The sequence below is a fragment of the Cheilinus undulatus genome, linkage group 6, assembly GCF_018320785.1.
Source record: "Cheilinus undulatus linkage group 6, ASM1832078v1, whole genome shotgun sequence".
Classification (NCBI taxonomy): Eukaryota; Metazoa; Chordata; class Actinopteri; order Labriformes; family Labridae; genus Cheilinus; species Cheilinus undulatus.
The window spans coordinates 9,061,755-9,073,811 of NC_054870.1; the positions used below are offsets into that span (position 1 = coordinate 9,061,755).

At 38.2% G+C, this 12,057-nt stretch overlaps 1 protein-coding gene across 1 annotated transcript in view; it reads right to left on the bottom strand.

Annotated features, from left to right (window-relative positions):
• The window catches only part of ttc7a (tetratricopeptide repeat domain 7A), a 117,679-nt gene extending 108,467 nt beyond the window's left edge, over positions 1–9,212 (bottom strand). Inside the window, exons 1-3 of the mRNA XM_041789910.1 lie at positions 9,042–9,212; positions 5,059–5,222; positions 4,790–4,958 (exon numbers count right to left, since the gene is read on the bottom strand). Coding sequence (XP_041645844.1) covers positions 4,790–4,958; positions 5,059–5,222; positions 9,042–9,171 — 463 coding nt within the window. The 5' untranslated portion in view covers positions 9,172–9,212. The remainder of the gene's footprint in view (positions 1–4,789; positions 4,959–5,058; positions 5,223–9,041) is intronic.
• Positions 9,213–12,057: the final 2,845 nt, after the last annotated feature.

Sequence of the window (12,057 nt, forward strand, 5' to 3'; positions counted from 1 at the left end):
CTGTCAGGACAGAAGTGATGTACTTTGCTGGTATAACATATTTCCTATTTTAAAGTTTTTCCTTTTTCAGACTTTATTCATAAACAAAGCCTGGCAGTAACATTTACAAAACATCAACATTAAAAAGATTACAGACTAAACAACATCTAAAGCAGAAAGTAGTTCCGAGGTCTAATCTGGGTTTAAATCATGTTGAGACATGTTTAAGAAGTAGTTATGGAAAAGGCTGCTCGCTTGAGCTTTGTTAGCTTTGGCTAAAGCAAGCAAAGCTACACTAGCTACATATGAATATTACTACATAAGCCAATGTAGCTACATTACCTTAAGCTTTAGCAATGTAAGCCTTAGCATCATAAGCTATAGCAAACATAGCTAATGCTAAAATAGCTTTATTAGCTATGTGGGTAACGTAGCAACAAAGCGAATGTAGCTTTGTCCACCTTAGTAAATGTCTCGTAAACAAACGTAGATCTGTAAGTGCTATCTTTAGTTAAATAAGCTACATATGAATATTACTAAATAAGCCAATGTAGCTACATTAGCTTTAGCTTTAGCAATATAAGCTTTAGCATCATAAGCTATAGCAAACATAGCTAACGCTAAAATAGCTTTATTAGCTATGTGGGTAATGTAGCAACAAAGCGAATGTAGCTTTGTCCGCTTTAGTAAATGTCTCATAAACAAACAGATTTGTAGGCACAATCTTTAGCTACATAAGCTACATATAAATACTACTAAATTGGCCAATGTAGCTACATTAGCTGTAGCTTCAGCAATGTGAGCTTTAACAGTATGAGCTTTAGCAATAAAGCTTTAGCAATGTGAGCTTTAGCAAACATAATTAATGCTAAAGTAGCTGCATTAGCTATGTGGGTAACATAGCAACAAAGCTAATGTAGCTTTGTTAGCTTTAGCAAATGTCTCATAAACAAACGTAGATTTGTTAGCGCTCTCTTTAGATACATAAGCTACATATCAATATATCACATAAGCCAAGGTAGCTACATTAGCTTTAGCTTCAGCAATATAAGTTTTAGCAACATGAGCTTTAGCAACATGAGCTTCAGCAACATGAGGTTTAGCAACATGAGCTTCAGCAACATGAGGTTTAGCAACGTGAGCTTTAGCACACATAGTTAATGCTAAGGTAGCTGCTCTGTGAGAAACATAGCAACAAAGCTAATGTAGCTTTGTTAGCTTAAGCAAGTGTATCATAAACTAATATAGATTTGTAAGCACTCTCTTTGGCTACAAAATCTACTTAGCTTTTTAACAATAATAAAATACAGGTTTATGATATTTACAAAAGTGTAAAAGGTGTAGTTACAGTCTCCAGCTATGTTACCTATGTAGATCATGTGGCTAAAGTAGCTAGCATAGCTTTGTTTGCTTTAGCCTTAGCTTTATAGCTACACCAGCCACATGAGAGTGTTTTCATAGAGGATAAGCTTTTTTCCTGCAGGCAGGCTGTTAAGTTGGCTGTATTAAATGTTTTTTAATCGGGGTTTCCAGGTCAAATTCTGACTTTGAATTTTTTGGTATTATAACCCTTACCTTAACCCTAACTAGATGTTTAATCCAGTGTTATTTGGTACATTTTAGTGTGTATTTCTGTCTTGACAGAGGCAGCATCTCACAGTGGTGGTCCGTGGAGCAGGCATCTGAGAGCTACAGACTTCGTCCAGATTGTCTTGACTCTATTTGAGTTTGTGTATTTGTCTTACCATAATTTCAGAACAACTTCCCTTGGTAGAGACCCACTGTACAAATTATGAGACTTGCTGCCAAGATCCACTTGTCACGCTTCTCAAATAAGGACGTCTTTTAAAACACTAAACTCTAAGCAGTAAATGCATTAACTTTTATCTAATAGTATTTTTCTGATGTAATGAGGGAGAAAAGCTGTTAAAAAGTGCCACTGCCAGTCTGCTCTGCATGGTGAAATAGTGCAGTGATGAGTAAGGGAAAGTACTATGCAGCGCAGTTACGTACAGGTGAAGAAAAAGATAATTCTTTGATTGGTCTTCTGCTGTAGCAGTGCAGACTGAAGATGCAATCCAAAAACCTCCACACATTCAGTGCACACTAACGTCTGCACATCTGCTCCTTATCCTCACTGCTTTTAACATCATAAACAATTTGGCTACATCTGTAGTACATGCTTCTTTGCTGCACTCATTACAATCTCAACTGCACAGATTTCCGTCAGTAAAAAACTCAAAATTGTTGCACAAAACTTTAACTCTTAAAGCTTAAAGCTATTTTTTAAGGCTGGGTTTAAATTGTGCTTGAGCCCATAAATACAGTCAAAGGGCCAGACTGAGAGAATGTGTACAGGCTCAGGTAAGGTTGGGCTGGAAATTCTGGGCCAGCTCTTGTGGTGGGTTAATATAAAAGATGTCCAACGCATGAGCATTTGTGTCAGTGGACATGAGGTGGGGGTGCTACTCCAAGTCATCCTGAGCTACAAAGGTAGTAAATTCAAAGAAAATATCGACTGGAGCAGCACAAACAGAACTCAGGAGTCCACCAAATTTGTTGTAGTCCACCTTCTTAAGCATAGTTTTTTGAGGATTTATTTATACAGAGATGAGAGAATCGGGGAGAGATTAGCGGAAAGGAGCTGTAGGCTGGACCTGAACCCAGGCTGCCTCGTACTGGGGTGCAGTCTAACCAGCTGGCCATCTATGCCCTTGTGCATAACTTTTGACTGGAGTTTGAGCTCCCAAACACCCTCTGAGGCACCTAACATGCTGTTGTCATGTAAACAAACAGCCAAAATACTGAAGTCATCATGTCAATTTGTCCTGTGTCGGTGGAACTAGAGTATTTCTGTACCCAAGTGTGCCCAAAATACTCAGTGTTTTGGCTTCAGAGTACATGTTACCACAGAATATGACTCACAAACTGTTTAAAACATCCCTATAAAAATCTCTGCAGTTGAAGTCAATTTGTTCATCAAGATGCTATATGTAATATATAGCATATATATGTAATAACATATGTATGTAATGTAAACTCATAATCCTGCAACCGAACCTTAGTTTTACATATTTGGGGGTTTCTCTGAACTGCAACAGGTAAAAGTGCTGTAATCTCTGCAGCATAATCCTTGATTCATCAAAGTGTGTCCATTTAAAGATGTTTTTGTCACTGATGGGCTCAGACTGCAGTTCTAAGAGACTGACACCATCACAGCAAGGATCCCTAAATAGAGCTTTTTGTTAATGACAGGGATGATTTTTAAAACCACAAACAGCTGTTACATCACTCTCTACTAGCAAACGCAACTGCATTGACAAAAACAGTGATTTTTCATGTTTTTATAAACATTATAGCAACACAATAACACCAACAAAGTAAAATATCAGGCAGTAGCAGATGATTTACTGTATAATAGTGAGGACAATATGCCTCATTCTTCTCCAACTGCACAATGATGAAGCCAAAATACTCTGATCACAATACATCTGATATATTCTGCAATGTAATTTGGTTCTGGCATGTATTCTAACTTTATAGCCTGAAATGTGGAGAAAGGAACACACCCCAAACAACCCAAACTTTCAAATGCAAGACAAAAAAAAGACTAGAAAACTAAACAGCCAGGATGCAAAAATGTCCTTTTAGAGTATTAAATTCTAGGCAGTGGCAGCATACAGACCACAACAATGCTTTTCAGCACTGGGCCTTCATCAGCAAAGTTAGTAGCAATTTCTATGTAACATATCTGTAGTTAGTCACAAAATAATTTTACTTTTGGGTTTTTTAAAAGGACTCTACAGTGCCTTTAAAAAGTCCACACACCCCTGGTACATACCATAATTTCTAAGCCAAAAACAACGGAACATTCTATGATGGAAGCTTCATGTAATGTTTCCATGGCAGAATAGCTGCATGCAATCCTCACATCACTAAGTCCAACACCAGGAGTCAGATGGAGTGGTGTAAAGCACACCGACACTGGACTGTAAAGCAGTGGAAACGTGTTCTGTGGAGTGGCAAATCACGCTTCTCTGTTTGCTAGTCAGATGGGTGAGTCTGGCTTTGGCAGATGCAAGGAAAACTTTGGCTAGGCCCCTTATTTCCAGTGAAGGTCAATGTTAATGCTTCAGCATACCAATACATTTTGCTATGCTACAGTGCTATGCTTCTAACTTTGTGGCAACAGTTTAGGGAAGGCCCTTTTCTATTCCAACATGACTGTGCTCCAGTGCACAAAGCAAGGACTATAAAGACATGGTTTGAGGAGTTTGGTGTGAAAGAACTCAACTGGCCTGCACAGAGACTTGAACAGGGATGTGCACATGAAATACCCTTGTAGTCTGACAGATTATTATAGGTTATGACGTTAGACTCCTACCCAAAAAGACTGACTGCTGTAATGGAATCAGTGTTTTAATAAAGTATTAGTCTAGGAGTGGGCTTATTCATGCAACCAGGTTTTTGTTATTTTTTAATCTATTTCCCCAAAGATTGTGGTTAGTTTTCAGTAAAATTTTATATGTGACAGGTTACATTAAAGGTGGAAAACGTTCTGAAATGTTAGAGTTAAATGTTAGACTTTTTATGGTCAATGTATTTTTTTTCCAGTTTTTAAAACAGTAAGGTAACAGGTTACTTTTGATGTAACATTACCCAACACTGAACAACTGAAAACTTCTGTGCTCTATGAAGTTAATTCCCTGTTTTGTCAGTAAACTCTTGTATCACATGTTGTGTTTTGTATCTGAGTCCATGAGCTTTTTTGTAGACTTGTCTCCCAACATGGGCCACAGAGTTTAAGTACCTTTAATGACGAAGGCCTCAGCCAGCAGGCGGAGGTGGTAGGTGGGCTGCACATCCTGCGTCAGCTCCTCCAGTCCGACTCGGGCACACATCCCCTGAGCGTCCCGATATCGACCCTGCACGTAGTGAACTTTGGCCATCAGCAGAAGAGCCTCATTCAGGTACCGAGGCTGGAGAATAAATATATACACATCAAGACACAGATGTTTATAAGAAGCCCCGTGTAGTTCTTTTATTTCTGATGATAAACTGATCTTTAAAGACACTAACTGTGAGACGGCCTCGGCTCAGCACTGAGTTGAGGTGTCCTTTGGCTCGGCACAGTTTGGGCTGGGTTTTGTCTGTCAGGGGCACACAGCTCCGTAAGAGGTCCATGTTTTCTTGCAGGCACTCCTCCAGCAGGACCTCGGACATCAGCAGCATCCCGTAGTCATCTGAGGGGGGGGGTCAGGGTGGTCAGGATAGAAAAACTGAGTTTAGGAGTCAATCTGAGCTCAGGGTCAAACGTCTCTAGTTTCTGTAGCCAAAGCAAACCTCAGTGAGTCCATAAAAACAACATTTCCCACCGACTCAGAGAGAGAAGCTCAAATATTCCTCAAGTCTATTTAGGAGAAACAGTTTCCATGCTCTCCATAAATAGATTTATTCTGAGATCTCTTGATAAGACAAGCTGGACATACAGTAAACCAACCTCAGAGTCCAGGAGTGAAAACACACTCTCCATTAGACCCTCTGTTTACCTTTGTCATTGAGTGTGTGTGTTTTGTGACGCAGACTGTGTGAGCTGTGTATCTGTTCTGATATACTTCACATATCTGCTGTTAGTTTTATCAGCACAGTCAAGGCTGCAGATATCACCGAGAGGGGATAAACACCAGGATGTTTCTCAGCCCTGAGCTACAAACACAGACTCAGCACAAGCTGGGGGCTTTAAACTTTAAAGAGAGTAAAACCTGCAGTGAATCATAGTTACACAGATTGAAAGTTTCACTGTTTTTAGTAAGGAATAGTTCCTATGAAGTGGCTATTATCAGTTATACAATAACTTAAGATCACATGGAGGCCTGAAACATTCACAAACTGATTACCTACAGTGGAATTTTTCTGGTGTATTATGGTCAAGTCCTAAAAAAAAAAAAAAAAAAAAAAAAAAGTGTATTAATCTATATTTTCAGAGCCCATAAGAGAAAAAAATAAGCTTCAGGTGCAAAAGAAACAACCTATGATGCAACAGTAATCAGTGAAAAGCATGCACAATAGACAGTTTCTGGAGCTACTGAGAAAATACTGCATGCACATCATAGTTTCTTACAATTACTAGAAGTATGGAAAAGAGCACTTCCTGCTCTTTGGAGCGACCATGCCCCATTTAGGTGAAAAGCCCAGGGGTACACTAAAAAACAGTGGCAGCAGTGTTCAAATTCTGCTGAGCTGAAAAAAAAAATTAGAATATATTTTTGTCTACAAATGACGAAGGAGTGTAAAAGATGAGCTCCGTGGCTTCATGTACAAGTTAGGCATTATATTTTATAGCTGTCATCTTAGTCCTGTGTCGTCTGATTAACACAGCAGTAGTGGGGAAATACCAAAAAGTTGTGAAGTCCTCTGATATTTATCAGAGATAAAATAAAGCAGCCAATGTAAATTCACACAATTTTTATTTGGTTAAATACTGAAGTTATTGCTCTGAACACTTGGTGGAGTGAACTTATCCGACCCTGTAACAGTTTATACAACATAATATGAAAGTTGAGAACTGTACTGTGTGAAATTGTCACATTAAAAACAACCTTTGTGCCTACAGGTTCTGCTTTGTGTTCTTAAAATCAGGTCCATACAGTGTTATGGATCGTAGAGAAAATGCCTGTGACACCAAACAGCTGCTAAAATCATCAGTCATCCTCTGAGTTATTCCATCTTTTGAACTACTAAAGACAAACCACATTCTAGGAAGGACATTACACCTGACAGGTTCTTCGCAATCACATGATCCTGAATGTCCGTCAGGGGTCAGGAAACGGGGGACAGCCATTAGAGATAAATTGGAACTACGGTTGTCAAAAGATTAGCATTTTAATTCACAATTAATCTCAGAATTTCTGCAGTTAATGCACCCTTTTAACTGCATTTTGAAATTCCATTATTTTGCATTTCAAACTATTTCTGTCATTTTTGTTACTTTTCCTGTCTTAAACTAGGGGTAATTGACTTCCTGTTTGGATGTTTATTGGTAGATTAAAGATTTTAACATGAAGTTAAGCACAGAAAAAGCAACTTGTTATGGATTGAAAATGAAATAAGAGAATGTTACAAACATGAACTCTGACCTGTCCACTGAGCTGTCTGTAAGTTTTTTAAAGGTCACATATTTTACCCTTTTAAGACAAGTTTATATTGGTCTTAGAGGTCCCCAAAAACATGCCTGTGAAGTTTGTTGCTAAAATAAACACTCCAGTATTGGATTTATGTCTGTCTAAATACCTTCTGTTTCAGCCCTGCTCAGAACGAGCTGTTTTTGTGTCTGTGGCTAAATGTTAATGAGCTGTCTGACTCCGCCCCTGACCACACCCCTCTCCAGAAATGGATGTGGCTTAATAGATGTGGCTCTCCTGGCCCTCGGATCAGGGGAGGAGGGTGAAACTTTCTTCTTAGGGGGAGTGCCAACCGATCCGGGGGGTGGAGCTAACTCCCCACATGACATCATGAGGGGAAAATCTGAGAATGGCTTGTTTCAGCTCACATTCTCTAAAAGGTGGCGAAAGAGAGGAGGGAGGGAATGGATTTTTCTGATTGGGGGGGTTGTGGACAGGCCAGGGGCACATATTTTTGTTAGAAACACCTGAAAAGTCACCTTTAATGAGCTAAAACATGGCATAACTAGTGTACTTACATTCGCACTATGAATGCTTGGCAGAAGTAAAGCATTCAAAAGAAGAGTAGTAAACATCTCAAAATGGCCTTTTTGGTAGCATTTCTCTATGTAGGAATAACTTCATGTATGATGTAATCTGCAAAGAAGCTAGGAGGTAGGTGTTAGATAGAAGTTATAACTTAAGCCTACATTGAAACTATCTCAGTCGGTGCAACACCTTTAAAAGTTAGTAGAGCCTAAGTGATGTTTTCATTTTGTTTACTATGACTGCATTAAGTATAATGTGAATGGGCCTGATATTGGTCTTTACCTGGGGCTTCCAAATGACTAAAACCACCTCCGTCTGCCAAAAACTTCCTCTTAAACTGTGGAGTTTGTGTTCTTTAACTCTCCTGATTCACCCTGATTCCATGACTGCAGATCAGCTGATGTGATTCATGCATACACACTAGCACGTTTGATTCCACACTTCAGTGCATGTGCAAACAGACCGCCTGCACCATTAGCCAGTTATAGGCACAATAACTGTTGACTTGCAAGTAAAGTCACCTGAACCTGTATTTACTCTGTGTGTGCGGGGTGGAGGCAGGTGCATTAGTGACTCAGCACAGACACGATAAAGTGTGTTTGCATTTCTTTGAGCTTGTGTGGAAGGATTTTCAGGAGTGAGCACTGAATGTTTTGGAAAAATCTTTGTTTTTGTAGAGCAGGTGGCATTTTATCCCATGTATGAGGAGGGGGGCGAGGGTCATCCAACACCTTTGATCATCCTCACTCTCAGTCATTCATTGTGTGGACTTAAAACTTAACAGAGTCACGTTTTATTGCAGTTTGGAAACAAATTAAATACCCTTGCTCTGAACCATTAGTATGGATTACAGCTATTTAATACATTTTTTTAGTTTCTACTTACAAAAATTTACATAGAAGTTCAATATCACTGTGAATACTGTTGTCATAAACTTGCAGAGGAGTCTCTGACAGTAACACTGTATTGTTTTGGGTCCAAAGTCTAAACCTGTGCACACTGTGAAACATCCTTGACATAACTTGAGATTTTCCAGTCTTTCTCTCATAAATCAGTTCAAAAAATCTGCCAAAAGTCAAACATACAATGACTTTTTACGTGCAGTGGCAGCAGTAAGCTCTTCTTAGGTCAACTTTGGAGAGTTTATGTAGGACAAATAAGTGACTCTGCTCTGGAGACAACTTCCTGAAACTTTCCAAGCAAGTGGAATTTAAACAGCATCTGGTAGATGTACCACTAAACATCTGGGGATGAATCGACCTAACTTACTGACTTTATCGGCTGTCGTTTTTTCAGTGAGTAGTAAATGAGACGTAAACTCTGCACCCTCCAGGTGACCCCCTTCACACTCACCGTCCTCGTGGAAACGCGCAGCCTGCATCTGGTCGATGATCGCCGGGATCCTGTCCCACTGACACTCGGCCCTGCAGCGCTCCACCTCCGCCTCCAGCCGGATCTGAGTGAAGGAAACCCGGGCAGCCATCGTCGCTCTGTCCCGGTGGTGAGAGTATTCCCCGGACACGATGGGAGTGACTGCAGACTGGAGGAGAAATAACTGTGTAAGCTGACTGAGGAGGAAGAGGAGGAGGAGGAGGGGTGTGAGCTGGGCTCAATGGATCATTAAACACGAAGAACAGAAAGTAAATGCTTTTAAAAATTATGACAGGCTACTAAAGTTTCAGAGGTTTCGTTTAATTTTGTTTTTACTGTGTCAGGGTTTTATTGAGACTAAGCCTCAACCCATTTCAGTTATGATGAGGAAGTTAACTTCAACATCAGGAACATTACTTTTATATTATGGAAGCCCATCTTAGCCATAACAAATAAAAGGATGCCGTAAATGTTTATGATTAGCAATGCAGAAATAATGACGTTGTAGTGTTAGGGCCACACAAAGAGAAAAGAAATAAAAGAATTTACAAAAAATTTGACATTATGAGAAAAAAGGTGTAATATTATGAGAATAAAGTCATAATATTGTGAGAAAAAAAGTCTTATTTAACGAGAAAAAAGTCTTAATGTTACGAGAATAAAATATTACAAGAATGACAGTCTGCCATGGCGCCGCGAATCTACGACAGAGTATTGTCCTGATTCTGATAATAATTTGGTGCTGATGTGCCAAACAATGAAGTATTTCCTTATTTGTGAAATCAGTACTAAAGTATAGCTTACAAGATGATCAACATTGCTCATTTTGACGGAGGCAGCGCCCTGGCAGACTTTCTTTCTCGTAATATTTTATTCTTGTAATATTACGACTTTTTTCTCATAGTATTACAAGTTTATTCTCGTGATATTACGATTTTTTTCTCATAATATTACAAGTTTATTCTCGTAATATTACGATTTTTTTCTCGTATTATTACGACTTTATTCTCGTAATATTATTACTTTATTTTTGTAATGTCAAAAAAAATTAATTCTTTTATTTTTTTCTCTTCGTGTGGCCCTAATACTCCATCATATTTAGGAAATGACCAAGTGAGAAAATTTATAAAAATAAAATAAAGACTGAGTCATAAAAATAAATCTCTAACACACTGACAGCAACTGGGGAAAATGCCACAGTATCCAAAAATATTAAGCAGCATCTACAAATTATGATTAGCCACAATCCGTCTTTAAATAAAGTTACTGTTATTGAAATAATGCTTGACTGCTCAATGTTCATTTTTTATTTTTTATTATTCTATGTGAGAAAAGTATAACAAGTTTTTTCTAAATATGAATTAACCAAATATTAGAGCTTTCAAATGGTTCATTTTAAAAAATCATGTTCAATAAACATTTATTCCAAATTTAAAATAAAAACGTGCATTTTAATAAAGTGAAGCGTTTCTTCATTCATGAATGTAAAGAGGTGTATTTTATGATCTTGACTTGGAGAATTATGATTTAAATGACTGCTGCTCTGCTATAAAACCCTAAAATCATGACCAAGAGTTAGGAGACAGCTTCTAAGAGTTAATTCTATCATTAACACTGTTTAGGAAACATGCAGGGCTGCAGGTACAAAATGACTCACTGCATGCCACATTAGGAAATGAACACCTGCCACTAGCAAATGCGGGTATTTTTTAGCAGTATCGGGTGAATTTGATCAACTTACCAGCCACTGTGGAGGTAAATTCAAGTAACATAACAGAATGATTTTATGACAGTATTCAGTATAAATTCAGTCCCAGTTTCCTGTTTGTTCCGACCAACATTATGATGAGAACCGAGCAGGCCTACACGCTCAGTGACCAAAGAACCCACCCCATCCTCTCTGTGTCAGAGCTGCTGTTCGCTGCTGTGATATCTGGCTCAAGATCATATGTGTAGGGCTGCAACTGGTCCATCTGTGAAAGGTTTCTTTGAACCAATGTGACCCTCATCTTAAGTCCAAGATAGTTCAACAAGGCCTGATTCTGGTGTGAGATTGCAGGAATCATGCAGAAAATATTCAAGTCTTGCAAGTCTGACATGAAATGCATTACTTTAAAAATTGTATTTTCATTTTATTAAAACTTGAATACGGAAAGCTTTAATTATTACTTAATACCTCATCTCATGCTGCTTGTCTAAATAAAGTGGTCGGTAAAAATGTGATTTTTGAACACACCAGCCACATGGGGGGGGGGGGTTGCAAAAAAGTAAATTCCCAGCGCTGCATTTTGCAGGATTATCAACATAATAACTGTTACATTAAGAACTCCAATTACTTTTTCAAGAAAACAATACAGATTTGAAAAAGTAGTTCTGTTCTGACAGTTTCTTAATGTGTACGTAGCCTTTCTCAAAAAAGTGAAGCTGGAAACCAACAGAAAATGGATGTGCACCTTAAGTCAATGGCCCAATGATCCCAAAGGTTTTCTTAAAAATAAACTGTATTTGGATAAACGAGTTAAAATATTAAATCAATAACCTAGCACCATAAACCAATGAATTAATAAAAAGACTGAATATCTCTAGAAACACTTAGACTCTTAAAGGTTTGAAACTGTTTCAATAATTGCAGGTCTCAAAATGAAATTGATGTTTTGTCATTTATCTGAAAATAAAGGAAAATAATCAAAATGAGTGTCTAAAAGTTTTAGATATCTTAAAATAGCCAACAGAAAAGACATTTCCACACTGAATGACTTGAGAAGCAACAACAAAGTATCTTGAAGTATTAACAGAGTCCCTCAAAACAATGGTGTTATCTCAAAATAACAGAACAGTATCTTTAAATTTAGAGTATTTTAGAACATTTGGCATCTCCAATTAATGACTTGGAATACAGACAAAATTATCCCAAATAATAAGCAATTTAGATCAGTGAGAAATGTTTTCTAAAGTCACTTTTTATTGGCAGAAACAGGCTTCCATACTTTTTGGAGAA